Source organism: Acipenser ruthenus, chromosome 7, assembly GCF_902713425.1.
Source record: "Acipenser ruthenus chromosome 7, fAciRut3.2 maternal haplotype, whole genome shotgun sequence".
Lineage (NCBI taxonomy): Eukaryota > Metazoa > Chordata > Actinopteri > Acipenseriformes > Acipenseridae > Acipenser > Acipenser ruthenus.
The window spans coordinates 34,275,237-34,292,313 of record NC_081195.1 but is presented as its reverse complement, the minus strand read 5'-3'; the positions used below and the strand labels follow the sequence as shown (position 1 = coordinate 34,292,313).

Here is a 17,077-nt window from a genome sequence, read left to right as displayed (position 1 = left end):
TCGGGCAGTTTTCCTACTCTGCCTTGGCACCGAGCCATCCGTAGACACGTCTTTAGCAGGTGATGGGGAAGGGCCCTGCCCAAGAGGAATGGACATCTCTTTAGAGCTGAGATACTTAGAACAAGTCGCACAAAACTTGCAGAAGCTGCGGTCAGCAAGTGCCTGTCTTGCATGCTCTGGCCCTAGACAGGAAGAGCACCTGTCGTGCTTAGCCTCCACTGGGAGACTGACCTTGCATATGTCACAGGAAATCGGCATGATGCAACAGCAATGCAGTGAACACCTGTTGCTTCAGTCTACCCAAGCACCGCTGCACAGTGATGTACTAGTACAGTACTGCCTCAGGCTGTTCAGTAGCAACACCCCAGTACAGAATGTAACAAAGCAATAGTGCGCAATACTGTGAAAAAAGAACCCAACAACTACCACCTCAGTCTGCTCAGCATCAGCACTGATGTACAGAATGTAACAGGGCAGGTTACAGTACTGAAAACTGCCCAGAAAATTGAACAGTAAACTGAACAGCCTCGGTGCTACGGTACCCTGGATATGGTGCAAGTGCAGTGATTTGCACTGCGTCAGTACGGTACCCGCGGCCTCAGTACTGTACACGTGCGGTGACTTGCACCAAGTCGGTACGGTACCAGCGGCCTCAGTACTGTACACGTGCGGTGACTTGCACCAAGTCGGTACGGTACCCGCGGCCTCCTGTCAGGGAAATGATACCAGTACCTGTGTCTGTAGCCCTCTTATGCTCTTGGAAGTTTGCACACAGCTTTGGTATTCTATTCAGGTATGCAGACACTGTCAACAGCAGGTTGCAATTTAACACAGGCTGACAAGCCGTGTGGTTGAACCAAGCCTGCAGGGGGTGCATATGCAGGAGACCCAGTGGAAGGGTGTTGGATGCTGCTGCCATCAGGCCCATAAGCCTCTGGAAAACCACTACTGGTAGCGCCCTGCTGAGCTGAAACAGCTCTAGGCAGGCAGTTACTCTCTTCACTCTGTCGTCTGACAGGGTGGCCAACATGAGGTGGTTAGTGATGAGCTCTGTGTGTTCATGTGCCTGTGCTGGATACTCGGTACAAATGAGCCAATCGTCCAGGTTGTTGAGGACTCTGATGCCTCAGAGTCTCAACGGGGCCAGTATAGCCTCCATGCATTTTGTAAATAAGCGTGGAGCTACAGAGAGGCTGAACAGCACAACACAGAACTGGTATACTGTTCCCTGAAAGGCGAACCTCAGGTACTTTCTGTGTGCTGGTTTTATGGGGATGTGAAAATAGGCGTCCTTTAGGTCCACCATGGTGAACCAGTCGCCTAGCCTGTAACAGCCATTGCAAAGTCAGCATCTTGAACCGTCTCTGACTCAGAGAAACCCAGGCATGGCAGAACAGACTCTGTACTATGTAGTAGTACAATGTCAGTGCGCACAACATACAGTATCGGCGCACACAAAAAATAAGTGTCTGTGCACAATATGGACAGTGTCCAACCCTGTGACAGAAATACAATGAGTTTTGGTAGTAAATCTCCCTCCCGACCTGTGAGGGCGCTAAGCAGCGGAAGTAGAGTTCTTTGGACAGGCTGGCCTGACAGTTCTTTCCCTGGGCCGGGAAGTCGGACCCGGAAGGGAAACGACATAGCAGCTGCAGATAGTAGAGATGGCTGCACTCGTTTACCAAGGAGTCATGCGTGACAGCATAAAAGGGGACGGAGAATCGCAATCTACTCCTTTGCTTGGTTTAAAAAGAGAGAAACTGGGAGGACCGGGAGAAACCCTAAACAAAAAAAGTATTTGAGTGTTTTTGTTTGTTTGTCGTTGTTAGTAATTGTCTTTTGTTTTGTAAATCACTAGACAGCTAACACGTATCCGTGGGAGTGATACGTGTATTTCTTATTTGGGACTGTAACCCGTTGATTTATTCCAGTACAGTACACACTGTTATGTATTGCCTGAAGTTATTGTTTGGTCACCAGATCAGGATTATAATCATTAAAAACCCGTTTCCACTGGATTACAATTCTCTGTTTGTTCATTGCGCACTGCATCACTCCTGCACCTGTATACAATCAGCCACTTTGCCACACGTGGTGTTAGCAGTGGGATATAATTGCAACACACTGGCGGAGCTGCTGGAGATGCTGGACAGCAGACGGGATGCAGAGGAGAGAAAGAGGGAGGAGTGCTACACTGCGCTCATTGAAAAAGTAGGGCTGGCACGTTCCAGCCTCTACAGGAACACCAGCAATGTCAGCACCGAAGGCTCGGGCGATGAAGATGACGGCGAAGGATGACCCAGAGGCGTACCTGGTTGCGTTTGAGCGGCTGGCTACCACTGTGGCATGGCCGGGGGAGTTCTGGGCAAGCCAGCTGGAACCCTGCCTGATCAGGGAGGCTCAGGCAGCCTACCAGGCTATGAGCGACCTCAACGCCGCCAGTTACGACTTGGTCAAGCTGGCCATTCTCCGCCGCCTCAACGTTACGGCAGAGACCCACCGGGTACAGTTCAGGGAATACTGAAGATCCCCGGAGACATGCCCAGCTGGGGTACAGGTGCTGACCCTGCCCCGTTGCCATACCAGCAACGGGAGAGATATTTAACCATTGCTCCCTCTGTCCCCCCCAACTTGTTTTAGGTGCAACCAATAGGGACATCTGGCCAGGTCATGCCCCGCTGCCATGGAGTGTGACGTGGTCACGTGTAATTGGGCACCTGAGATAGGTAAGCGTGGGGAAAATGGTCGGGGGAAAAGGGTCGGCAAGGGTGTCCTCGGCTCACCCCGAACCAGCGACCCCTGTAGACTGTCCGGGTGCCTGCCAGCTTCCCTGTAAGCTGCCCAGAGCTGCGTTATCCTCCAACGCTGTAGCTCTGGGCTGGCTGCATGGCAGGCCTGCAGAGTGAAAAGAAGCAGTCGGCTGACGGCACACGCTTCGGAGGACAGCGTGTGTTCGTCTTCGCCACTCCCGAGTCAACGCAGGGGTGGTAGCAGTGGGCTGAGCATAATTACAATTGGGCATTTCAAATTGGGAGAAAAACAGGGTATAAATGAATTGACTACTAAATAAAAAAAAAAAAAAAAAGCATAGCTGCTGAAAATGAGCAGATCTTTTATCAACCTCTGTAATGTACAGTAGCTATTTTTTGGGGCATTTTAATGTTATTCAGGGCCTATTTGATCATATAAAAGTTTAACAAAAACTCACCTGTGTGGTTCAATTTTTCCCATACAGCCAAGTAACAGCTTCAATTTAGTGTCAGAGGCAATGAAATGTTTTAAGTTTAATTTCACTTTTTCTTCTTGTGCTTGCTTAATCACATAAGCAACTGCACAGCACTGGGATGGGTCAAGCTGTGATTCCAGATACAGGTCAAAATCCATTTCCTTCAGGAACTGTAAACAAGCTCCTGGTGATTGTGCCTCGTACAAGCATTGACAAGCAAAAAGAATGTCTGCTTCCTCACAGTCCTCTCCTTCGATTAACTTATTTATCAGTCCAGGAGAGACTGAAGAGATGGTGTTTTTGTGGCTTTCAGGAAACAGAAATGTTAAGAGTTTAGCATTATTTTTGGCCAGAAATCCACACAAGAAAAAGACCATGTATCTCAGATGACTTCCATCAGGAGTCCTGCATCTCTGAATAATCTCATTGATTTCAGATGGATTCTTCAGAAGCCAAAGAGCAGCACAGAATTCCTGCATTGTGTTGTGAAGAAATGCAAAGTATGTTTTTCTAGAGGTGACTGAATCTCGTACTTCGCAAGTATATCGCAAGAAGCTGTTTTCCACACTACTGGCAGCCAAGGGCGGGTTGATAAAATTCACACTTTTGTGCTGCATCTCATAGAAAGCAGTTTTCGCTAAAGGCATGAGTTCACCTCTATATTCTGCGAGTTCTGCATCAGAATAAATCCTCATGGGGTGGCCTTTGGCTTTTGCCCCGTGTTTTCCAATGGAGTAGCGGAATATGTGTACATATATTTCAGTTACAGTAGTGGGTTGACTGTCAGACTTGCAATATCCAGATAAAATGCAGCATGCATTAATATAGGCATACATCGGGACATGACAGAGACTGAAGAGATCCAGACTGATTGCATTCTCTTTCCCTGCTAACACTGTCTTAAAGTAATCCTTAATGCTGTCCTCACTGAATCCAAGCACTTCCACTCTGTAGCTTGTCGATTCGTCTAGTTGAAAGTATTCTGTGTGTGGTCTGCAAGCAATTAAGATCTTAGCCTGTGGTAGGAGCTTCTTTTCTATAATTCTGTAAATTAGTGACTTGGTGTCTGTTGTAATTGAGTTCAGAAAATGTTCACTTATGCCATCAAAAATGATAAAAACCATTTTTGAATTCTGTTCAATATCATGAAAAACGTCACCTTCATCAACAGTATTATCTGGACGGCAGTAATTATCAAACAGAAGTGATTTCAAATTTAAAGACGTTGGCATACGAGCCAAGGTTAGTTCATCAAAATAAAACATGTAGTTTGGAACCTGACGTTTGCGGTCTATCCAGAGATTCATTAACTGCTGAGCAGCAACGGTTTTTCCAATTCCAGGCTTTCCAACAAGTAGAATAGTCTTCTCGTGGGTTTTAAACAAGTCATCAATGACCATCTTTCTTTTGTCAACTGGGATATAAAGTTTCATCTTTTTGGGGCGAGATTTCTTGTACTTTTTGCTTTTGTAAATCTCAGACTTGTCAGTGTCTAAGACAACAGGTATGTATTTCAAGTCGATCCGTTTCTCCTCATCTCCTAGAAGTTGTCTGATCTTTTTCCATTCCTTGTCAATAATGTCTTTTCCATGTGATTTAAGCTTGTTTTGGTAGGCCTGACAAGAACTTGCACCTAGAAAAAAAACACATGTGTATATTTAGGTAACCTTTATTCAGCATATATGTTACTAGGATATGAGGGTATGCCGGTATACCATGATATGAACCTGGGCATTTCAGTATTTGTTTGTGTTTCTGGGGTCTGTGTGGTTATAGTATATGGGTATTTCAGTATTTGCTTGTGTTTCTGGGGTCTGTGTGGTTATAGTATATGGGTATTTCAGTATTTGTTTGTGTTTTTGGTGTCTGTGTGGTTATAGAATATGGGTATTTTAGTATTTGTGTTTTTGGTGTCTGTGTGGTTATAGTATATGGGTATTTCAGTATTTGTTTGTGTTTTTGGTGTATGTGTGGTTATAGAATATGGATATTTCAGTGTTTGTTTGTGTTTCTGGTGTATGTGTGGTTATAGTATATGGGTATTTCAGTGTTTGTGTTTTTGGGGTCTGTGTGGTTATACTCCACCTACCCTGGTACTCTCCCGCCTAGACTACTGCAACTCCCTCCTGGCTGGCCTCCCTGCGTCCGCCACCAGTCCACTCCAGCTCACCCAGAACTCTGCTGCTCACCTAGTGTTCCACTGGCTCCCAATCACCACTCTCATCCAGTTCAAGACTCTTGTACTCGCCTACCGATGCCTTGACCAGACTGCATCCAGCTACCTCCAGACCCTCATCTCTCCCTGCACCCCCACCCCACTCTGCCTGCAGTAGAAGACTGGCTGTACCTCCTCTACGCTCCCCTGCCTCCAGAGCCTGCTTCTTCTCCACCCTCACCCCGCAGTGGTGGAACGACCTTCCTATGGATGTCAGGACTGCCCAGTCCCTGACCACCTTCCGGCATCTCCTCAAGACACACCTCTTCAGACAACACCTGTAAAACTCAACTCTTCCCTTCAGGACAATATAGCACTCTGCCCTCAATGCCCTTTAACTCACACTTATCTGCTCCCTATTTTACTGTATTTAATCCTGCACTTAACCCAATTCGTAGTATTTTGTATTTCACTTGCACTCGCATCTAACCCTGATGTAACTATCAGCACTGTTACCTGCTCTTGAACTGTCCTGATATCAAATCGTATGTGTTTTGTTGCTCTTATTAGGACTGCAGTCATTGTATTTTGTATCTTGCTCTTAATTGTACTGTAATTCTTGATACGTATTTTTTTGTATACAACTGTAAGTCGCCCTGGGTAAGGGTGTCTGCTAATAAATAAATAAAATAAAATAAAATAAATAAATACATAAATAATAAAAAGTATATGCTTGTAATAACCTATACTGCACAAAATCCACGTGTTTATGTATGCTATCAGTTTATAAGTTCATGTTTTATAATACATATCATATGTAACAGTTTTAATACAGAGTTTAATTCTACCAGTTTAATTTCACCAAAAGTCAATTGTGATAATGAGGTTAACTGTTCTGACACCTTGTGGTGAGACAAAGGGAGTGGACAATGCCCTTTTAAACAGATTTCAGTTTCAGGCAGCAATGTACGTTTTCTTAAATCCCTAAAACAAATTAAAATAGATTCACCCGATATGCAATTCAGCTTAGGTCAAATCCCCGTGGGACAGCGTACAGTATACATAGCAACCACATGTAACTACAGTAATCACAAATGCAACAAAAATATATGTATTAAAAACAAATAGCGCACTTATATGAGAATAAAACATTACAGGTAGAAGTTATTTTCAGTTTGTTAAAATTACAAAACTATTGGAGTACTTTTATCTCGATAAAACTAAAGATTATGATTGGAGGAAATGTCATGATGCTTACCCTCTTTCCATTCAAGCAGTGACTGGAAGAGGTAACCCGAAACTGGAACTATTTAAAAGGGCATTGTCCACTCCCTTTGTCTCACCACAAGGTGTCAGAACAGTTAACCTCATTATCACAATTGACTTTTGGTGAAATTAAACTGGTAGAATTAAACTCTGTATTAAACCTGTTACACTCACCCCCCTTAAATTACACCAAAATCAATATACAACATTGTAAGGAAAAAAAAAAAGTAGCCACCCATTAGAATTCAAACACTCAAGAATCATCAGGCCCAAGTCAGACACATATGAAAATACATATACATCTTAAGTTAGCATTTTGCTACCTAACAGAAGGCTTGGAGAGAAAAATTGAGGTTGATCAAGTCTCAAATCTCTCCTAGACTAATGTGATGCCTAGTACACCACAAACACCTTGGCCAATAGACATGCAGTAAATAAAACAGGAATTCCATAGCATCTAAGCTTAACATCAGGGTGGTAAAGAACAAAACATGTATAGATAATATAGATACTTCTGATACAAGAAAATTACCAACATCTCCCGTCAGTCATTAAAACGAAGTAAAGGATTACACACTAGGGAGCAGATTCTGATCGTGTTGCAAAGTCATGTGCTCAATTAACCTATTCACTGATCGAACAATTCTACCAAATCTAGTTCGGACAGGTTCACGGCCAGAGACAGAGCCCTGAATACTAGTGTGACAAGTGGGGGAGCTAGTGCTGTGAGGGAAAGTGGGAGGAGCAGATGAGACATCAGTGCCTGGATTGCTACATGCGTTTGAGCTCTCATCTAATTGTGCCAGGTTCTCAGTAGTTAAGGCAGAAACAGAATTAGAATCCAAGTCTTGTAATGTTTGAGATTCGCCGGTATTGTTGCAAGTCGAGTTGTCAAAAACCCAGGAGCGGACGCGATCATCAGCACTTGCTTCCTCGACAAGGGCAACAGACTCTGAAGGCAGCAAATCTTGTAATGAATTGTCTTCCATCTCACTAAGGAAATCTGTGGAAGGGTTATCGTCAGGCATATGGAGAGGCAAGAAGTTGGCTTGGAGCAGCAGATTTCTGTGCACTGCTCTGGTGTTCCCAGACTGATCCTGGATCTTATAAATGTGGATTGAAGGATTTGTGTCTAACACAGTGTACACTGTTGGTTCCCATTTATCTGCCAGTTTTCGTTTGCCTCGTTCCCCTTTATTGGCTAAGAGGACTGTCTCCCACGGAGAGAGGTGAACCTTTTAATTTCTTGTTATACTCCTTGGCTTGATGGGTCTGTTCTTTAGCAGAGTGTTGCTGAGCTAGAGACATGGCTTCTTTGAGATCACTGATGAGAGACAGGACATAAGAATTGTAATCACACACTGCACTGTCATTCAAGACATTTTTGAACATCAAATCGACTGGCAACCTGGGTACCCTACCAAACATGAGAAAGAAAGGCGCAAATCCAGTTATCTCATGGGCCGTGCAATTATATACAAATGTCATTGACTGGATCAGTTGAGGCCATTGGTGCTTTGCTTTAGGTGGCAACGATCTGAGCATGTTCCCCAATGTTCTATTGAATCTTTCAGTACCGCCATTACCCATTGGATGGTATGCGGTGGTATGGGATTTGTTAACTCCAGCTAACTCAAGTAGTTTGGCTATTAAGTTGCTTTCGAAATTCGCTCCTTGATCGGAGTGAATCCGCTCAGGAAAGCCATACACACAAAATAAATTGTCCCATAGTTTCTTTGCAACTTGTTTGGCAGTCTGGTCTTTGCAAGGAAAGGCATCAGACAGCTTTGTGAAGTGGTCTGTTACCACAAGAACGTCAACTGACTTGTTTTTATTGTCTTCAGCTGACCAAAATTCGATGTGTGTGAACAGCGTTGGGTCGCTAAACTTGCCCCTTATACTTTCGATATTAAGCACATTCCAGGCAGGTTGAACATCGTGGCGGACGCTTTGAGTAGGGAGCCTTTCGTGAAGCCTCTCGATTTTAACAGGTATGTTGCCCTCCCTTTTATCAGTTGTACATAATTGTTTTGAATGTTTTTATATTAGGGTTTAACGGTAGGATCTAGTAGACTACACAGCGATAGCATGTAAGCAGGGTTTTCATTGAGGCCCTGGTCATTGAGGCCCGGCCCCATCAGAAAAATGGGAAGGAAGAGAAAAAATGAACACCACAAGCACATTTTAAAGTCTATATGCAGTATTTTATTTTACGTTTCGTAGCCTACCAAATAAACTACAGGGTGCGTTCACGAGAGGCAGACTTTGCTAAGTCTGCGTGTCGTGAACGCACCCACAGTTCTGCAAATGCGGCTGCTAGTAGCCGGAAGTAAACAAAGCGTACCATGGTAACATGATAAAAACAGGCCAGCGATCATAACAGCATGACAGTGGTAGCTGGGCCCATCTCCTGCACCTCATGGGCTGTTTCTCGTAGCTGGCTAACTGAGTAAGCCGGATAACTCTCAGGTTAACTTGACAGAAGTATGGCTTTTTCCGTTCCTCGAAGCAAGCTTAAAGTCTAGCCGACTAAGTTACCATAGCAACATATCCTTAATCTTAAACCTGCTCCAGCGCAGGCTAACTTAAAGTTAGCGGGATCTGTGTATAAAAACTCGTACTTCTACCCAATGAAAGCACTTGACACACCCCTCTAAAATGACAGCGCACTTCCTTAGAGATCCCATAGATCAAGGAGCAATTTTGATTTGATTCGCTTTTCATAGGTAAAGAGTACTGAGAGATCGCCAAGATCCTTTGCATCATTCAGATGTTTTTGTATTTGAGCGCTATAGATTCGGTCGGCAAGGTATCATTTATCTAATAAATCTACTTGAGCTGTACATTGCCCATACCACCCGGCACAGCCGTGCGTTGACAGTAACACAGACTATATGCATAGGGCTGTGCTTTTTTGCTAGTGGCGCATTACTATACTCGGTTGGCGATTAATTAGTAAAACAAATTTCTACATTATTATATATTAAAAAAAGAACAAGGGAAAATGATGACAAAACAATAGAGAGCTAACCATTCTCATGCAACAAACTCTCAGTCCATGTTACATTCCTTTACTACAAGCATGCAGATTTAAATTGGACGTGTGTGAAATAATTATATTGGGGTAAATACACAGCCTGTGTAATAAAAAATGCATTTTTTAAAAAAAAAATTACACATTTAGCTTATCTGCAGCAGCAGCACTGTTGCATATAGTTGTGATAATGCTTTTATATTCCTCAAAACTTTCCATGATAAACTCTTGCTCAGTCAGGCTGAAAAAAGTTGCTATCTCTTTCGACGTCATCTTTCGTGAAGATCATTGTTTCAGTGCTCTGCGATTCTCCCTTTTGAGGTAGCACAAGCACGCGCAGTTATCGGGATTTCTTAAGTCAGAATCGAGTTAACGACACTTTTAGCCTGTATTCGCCGTTAAGGAAAGGAGATAGCCTGACTTCAATTATCGGGTTAATTGAATCCGGCTGACGTCTGATTAGCCTGAATTAGTTAAACCAGCTACGAGGAAGAGGGCCCGGCTGTGAAGAAATGGACATTGACGCAGGCGCTCTAATGCCTTTTCAGGGTATTCCGTGCTACATTATTAAGTACGTGTTCGTAAGATGTGGCAAAGCTTGCATTTTATTTACCAATATCAACGTTTTTCAAATTATCTCAAAGTTTAAAAATAACCATACACATGTAAAATGTTCTAAATACCTCTTGTTTGCTCAGTAGGGCAATAGCGCTGAATCAACGCAGGGTTAATGAAGTCTTAAAATTAAGCTGTACATAGCTGCTGCACATCAGCAGTTTGTAATCACCAGCCTTGTTGTTTGACCTTGTGATGCGTGGGTATAGCGCTATGCTGCCTGTGAGAATTGAGCAAAACTCACAGCATTGTTCTCAAATGTAACTTTTTGTTATCTGGGTTTCTGCTGACATTGATAAAGTGAAGAAGAAATGCAAATGTTAACTTTTAATGTGTTTTGTCTCAAACCATGCATCATGCTAGGGAAATAAGGCCAAATTTGGTCATGGAAATTACGTAAGCTAGCTGTATATCTGTTCTGTACAAAGTAAGTTTTTTGCTCAGCTCAATAACATCTACACTGATGCCAGCTCAGAACACCATCGCTGAGACTTGTATGTGAGATCACTGATGCATAGCCTTTGATTTCCTTTGTTCCGGTTTGCATTTTGATTCCTGAATAAACTATTTTTGATTAATTTTATCTGAAGAAGATTAATTATTTTTTAAGAACTCGAAACCCCTTACAGTAGAATAACCTGTCAAACGATTGAAATTTAGAACCTGTCAAACGATTGTTCCTGTTGGACGTCTCACAGCACATACAGTACTGTGCAAAAGTTTTAGGCAGGTGTGAAAAAATGCTGTAAAGTAAGAATGCTTTCAAAAATAGACATGTTAATAGATTATATTGATCAATTAACTAAATGCAAAGTGAGTGAACAGAAGAAAAATCTAAATCAAATCCATATTTGGTGTGACCACCCTTTGCCTTCAAAACAGCATGAATTCTTCTAGGTACTCTTGCACAAAGTCAGGGATTTTGTAGGCATATAGTCAGGTGTATGATTAAACAATTATACCAAACAGGTGCTAATGATCATCAATTCAATATGTAGGTTGAAACACAATCATTAACTGAAACAGAAACAGCTGTGTAGGAGGAATAAAACTGGGTGAGGAACAGCCAAACTCAGCTAACAAGGGGAGGTTGCTGAAGACAGTTTACTGTCAAAAGTCATATACCATGGCAAGACTGAGCACAGCAACAAGACACAAGGTAGTTATACTGCATCAGCAAGGTCTCTCCCAGGCAGAAATTTCAAGGCAGACAGGGGTTTCCAGATGTGCTGTCCAAGCTCTTTTGAAGAAGCACAAAGAAACGGGCAACGTTGAGGACCGCAGTCGCCAAGGAAACTTACTGCAGCAGATGAAAGACACATCATGCTTACTTCGGAAGATGTCCAGCAGTGCCATCAGCTCAGAATTGGCAGAAAACAGTGGGACCCTGGTACACCCATCTACTGTCCGGAGAAGTCTGGTGAGAAGTGGCCTTCATGGAAGACTTGCGGCCAAAAAGCCATACCTCCGACGTGGAAACAAGGCCAAGCGACTCAACTATGCACGAAAACACAGGAACTGGGGTGCAGAAAAATGGCAGCAGGTGCTCTGGACTGATGAGTCAAAATTTGAAATATTTGGCTGTAGCAGAAGGCAGTTTGTTCGCCGAAGGGCTGGACAGCAGTACACGAATGAGTGTCTGCAGGCAACAGTGAAGCATGGTGGAGGTTCCTTGCATGTTTGGGGCTGCATTTCTGCAAATGGAGTTGGGGATTTGGTCAGAATTAATGGTCTCCTCAATGCTGAGAAGTACAGGCAGATACTTATCCATCATGCAATACCATCAGGGAGGCATCTGATTGGCCCCAAATTTATTCTGCACCATAACAACGACCCCAAACATACAGCGAAAGTCATTAAGAACTATCTTCAGCGTAAAGAAGAACAAGGAATCCTGGAAGTGATGGTATGGCCCCCACAGAGCCCTGATCTCAACATCATCGAGTCTGTCTGGGATTACATGAAGAGAGATAAGCAACTGAGGCTGCCTAAATCCACAGAAGAACTGTGGTTAGTTCTCCAAGATGTTTGGGCCAACCTACCTGCCGAGTTCCTTCAAAAACTGTGTGCAAGTGTACCTAGAAGAATTAATGCTGTTTGGAAGGCAAAGGGTGGTCACACCAAATATTGATTTGATGTAGATTTTTCTTCTGTTCACTCACTTTGCATTTTGTTAATTGATAAATATAAACTATTAACATGTCTATTTTTGAAAGCATTCTTACTTTACAGCATTTTTTCACACCTGCCTAAAACTTTTGCACAGTACTGTACGTATATGTGGATTGTAACCTGTACTCTATGAACTCCCTATTAAATAAATCTTTTTTATTAAGTGCCATTATGGGTCAAGTCAATTTGTTCAGCACCGTGACACCCGTCACAAAAATAATTTATGAACACAAAAGTGCTATAAGGCATCGTGACATCTGCTCCCTTGGACTCTTGGGTATTGAATTGGTTAAGAATCCAAGGAGGGGTGGTGATCTTGATACAATACTGTTACAAAAAGAAGTGAAATGGATAGATATGCTTCAAACTGAATCTCCAGGACAGTTAAATGAGGTTCCACTTCTGTAACTGTGTTGTTGCAAAATAATGAATTGTAACAGAAGTCATTGACAAACAACTGTTGTATGCTGTTTTATTGTAATATTTAGTATGTTCTTTTAAGAACTAATGAATGAACTAATTGTAATAACCACCAATTAACTAGCTAAAAATGTAATACATTGTTTGAATACATATGGAGGAAGGCATCTAGCCACAACGCGTCTGTGCTTCCGTGTCTGCTGTTTAAAAAAAAAAAAATTAAATTAAATTATTTTTTAATAATGTAGTGTATGCAATTTCAGTATGTAGTGTATGATGTTTCACTATGTAGTGTATGAGATTTCAATATGTGTGTATGAGGTTTCATTATGTAGTGTATGAGGTTTCAGTATATAGTGTATGAGGTTTCACTATGTAGTGTATGAGATTTCAGTATATAGTGTGTGAGGTTTCACTATGTAATGTATGAGATTTCAATATGTGCGTATGAGGTTTCATTATGTAGTGTATGAGGTTTCAGTATATAATGTATGAGGTTTCACTATGTAGTGTATGAGGTTTCAGTATATAGTGTATGAGGTTTCACTATGTAGTGTATGAGGTTTCAGTATATAGTGTGTGAGGTTTCACTATGTAGTGTATGAGATTTCAATATGTGCGTATGAGGTGTCAGTTTGAATTATGTCCCCAACGGTGCCTCGTAAATTAATGCAACTTTTTAGACAATGGTAAATAATAATAACACAGTGTAACAATTTTTTTGTTCCTGGGTAGTAAGTGTTATTTCCTAATTGCTTATGCCTCAAAAGTATAGAAAATGGCTATTATTCCCCACAAACTTTGCTTTTGTGACCAGGACAGTGATATTTTGAAATTTACTTATTTTCCAGAACATTCCAGATAGATTCAGTGCTGAGTAAACTTGGAGTAACTTCTAGAACTTTCTAGAACTTTCCAGTAATATAAATATTAGTATAAATACAGGGGCCTTAAGCCCACCAGTTCAGTTTAGTTCCAGCTGCCTAAGTGGATACATATCTGCATTTTTCTGAGATGGCATCAAGGTCATAGGAGACTTGGAGAATGGTGGCATTCCTGATGGGTCTCCAAGGCGGTTTTACGAAGTTTCCCTGCTATCTTTGCCTTTGGGACAGCAGGGACACCAAGGTGCACTACCACAGGCGGGACTGGCCACAGCGGACCGAGTTCTCTGTGGGGAGGAACAACGTCAAGTGGGAGCCACTGGTGGACCCCCGGAAGGTGCTGATGCCACCACTGCACATCAAATTGGGCCTTATGAAACAATTTGTCAGAGCTCTAGATAAGGAGTCGGCAGCCTTCAAGTACCTTCAAGACTTCTTCCCTAAGCTGTCTGAGGCAAAGGTCAAAGCCGGTGTCTTCGTCGGACCACAGATAAAGAAGATCCTGGAGTGCAATGAATTCCCCAAGAAGCTCACTAGTAAGGAGAAAGCGGCTTGGAACAGCTTTGTCGCAGTGGTTCGGGGCTTCCTGGGCAATCACAAGGCCGAAAACTATGTGGAGCTGGTTGAGACTCTGGTGAAGAACTACGGCACAATGGGCTGTAGGATGTCCCTCAAAGTCCATATCCTTGATGCTCATCTTGATAAATTCAAGGAGAACATGGGAGCGTACTCGGAGGAGCAAGGCGAGCGCTTCCACCAGGATATACTGGACTTTGAACGCCGCTACCAAGGACAGTATAACGAGAACATGATGGGAGACTACATTTGGGGGCTGATTCGTGAAAGTGATTTACAGTATAATCGTAAATCTTGAAAGACTACTCGCTTCTAAATCTTTTGTAGTCATTTTTGTATTACTTTAATATAAATACATGTTAATTTGGATTCATATGTTGTTTTTTTCTGACTTTATGTGAACGAAAAGACAAAAATTCTCCCGTTTTCTCATTGGAAATAGGTAAATTTCAAAATATCACTGTCCTGGTCACAAAAGCAAAGTTTGTGGGGAATAATGGCCATTTTCTATACTTTTGAGGCATAAGCAATTAGGAAATAACACTTACTACCCAGGAACAAAAATTGTGTTACATAGTGTAATAATTAGCGATTTACAAAAGACATGTCAGCCTGCTCAATGCACCAATTCAAATGCAATATTCACAATAGTGGTGTTTGTTTAGCTGGCGTTATTTTACTTGTTTGTTTTTCCTTTGTAAAACATATTTGAGTAAAATGAAGGCAATTGAGATCTAAAAATAAACTATTAATATGCATTATAATAATAAAACGGTGGAACAGTACATGTCCAGCTGAGACTGTGCAGCGCAGTGCAACTGAAATACAGCTCTCCCTACACTTAACCTCTCCCTTATGGGAGGCAGCATTAAATATTAAATTCATGTATCAAATGTTAAATTTTAAAATCAAATAATAAATTCAACATTGAATATTAAATGCAAGTATTGAATGTTAAATACTACCATCGAATGTTAAATGCAATAGTCGAATGTTATAAACAAGCAGCTAACATTAAATATGAGCTTTATACATTCAATGTGCCGCCTTTCATCCATTCGGTGTGCGCTTTATCCATCAGTGTGCCTTTTATCCATTCGGTGTGTGCTTTATCCATCAGTGTGCCTTTTATCCATTCGATGTGCGCTTTATCCATCAGTGTGCTTTTTATCCATTCGATGTGCGCTTTATCCACCAGTGTGCTTTTTATCCATTCGATGTGCGCTTTATCCATCAGTGTGCTTTTTATCCATTCGATGTGCGCTTTATCCATCAGTGTACCTTTTATCCATTCGATGTGCGCTTTATCCATCAGTGTGCTTTTTATCCATTCGATGTGCGCTTTATCCACCAGTGTGCTTTTTATCCATTCGATGTGCGCTTTATCCATCAGTGTACCTTTTATCCATTCGATGTGCGCTTTATCCATCAGTGTGCCTTTTATCCATTTGATGTGCGCTTTATCCATCAGTGTGCTTTTTATCCATTCGATGTGCGCTTTATCCATCAGTGTACCTTTTATCCATTCGATGTGTGCTTTATCCATCAGTGTGCCTTTTATCCATTCGATGTGCGCTTTATCCATCAGTGTGCTTTTTATCCATTCGATGTGCGCTTTATCCATCAGTGTGCCTTTTATCCATTTGATGTGCGCTTTATCCATCAGTGTGCTTTTTATTCATTCGATGTGCGCTTTATCCATCAGTGTACCTTTTATCCATTCGATGTGTGCTTTATCCATCAGTGTGCCTTTTATCCATTCGATGTGCGCTTTATCCATCAGTGTACCTTTTATCCATTCGATGTGCGCTTTATCCATCAGTGTGCCTTTTATACATTCGATGTGTGCTTTATCCATCAGTGTGCCTTTTATCCATTCGATGTGCGCTTTATCCATCAGTGTGCTTTTTATCCATTCGATGTGCGCTTTATCCATCAGTGTACCTTTTATCCATTCGATGTGTGCTTTATCCATCAGTGTGCCTTTTATCCATTCGATGTGCGCTTTATCCATCAGTGTACCTTTTATCCATTCGATGTGTGCTTTATCCATCAGTGTACCTTTTATCCATTCGATGTGCGCTTTATCCATTCATACACTTTTTTTACGCACACAAGTGTTATTGAGTTATTTCACCCATAGATATTGGGGGAAATGCAGGAAATATTTTACATATGTGTACATGATTAAGCAATGCACGGTTGCAAAAGCAGAGACCATGTTTGCTGATAAGAAACCCGCACTCAATCGTTTTCTAATAGACAGTAGAAACCCGTTATAGCTGGAAGCTGATTGGCTGATGATGCCGAATCATTTTCTAATTTGAAATGTATAAAAAAAAAGTTATGTGGTTTTAGTCAGTGTGAAAAAATGTTGAACTTGACAGTGTTGTAACCAAGAAATTTGCAACCACACATAAAATAACTGACTACCCCTGGTATAGGAGTGTGGATTGGGGATGAAAACTGAGGGTCTGACCCCCATGTTAAAATATAAGACCACAGACAAGGTATTAGTTCAACTGGAATAAAACCTCTTAAAAATATTGCTTAGATTTTCCCGTTAAAAACATGACATCTTAATAACTCTGCTTTAAAAGCAATCAGAAGTATGAAATTCTGTAAACATGGAGTCATCCAGCGTCAGTGTTCCCTCTTTTTTTATACATTTCAAATCTGAAAATGATTCAGCATCATTAGCCAATCAGCTTCCAGCTATAGCGGGTTAT

At 41.9% G+C, this 17,077-nt stretch overlaps 1 protein-coding gene across 7 annotated transcripts in view; it reads right to left on the bottom strand.

Moving 5' to 3' along the window:
- Positions 1-17,077, bottom strand: part of si:ch211-108d22.2 (uncharacterized) — a 131,998-nt gene that overhangs the window by 95,286 nt on the left and 19,635 nt on the right. For 6 of the 7 annotated variants that reach the window (XM_059026792.1, XM_059026794.1, XM_059026795.1 and 3 more), the window contains exon 4: positions 3,209-4,859. The exons of the other annotated variant lie outside the window; for it this stretch is intronic. In XM_059026792.1, coding sequence (XP_058882775.1) covers positions 3,209-4,859 — 1,651 coding nt within the window. The remainder of the gene's footprint in view (positions 1-3,208; positions 4,860-17,077) is intronic. 7 annotated transcript variants of the gene reach the window in all.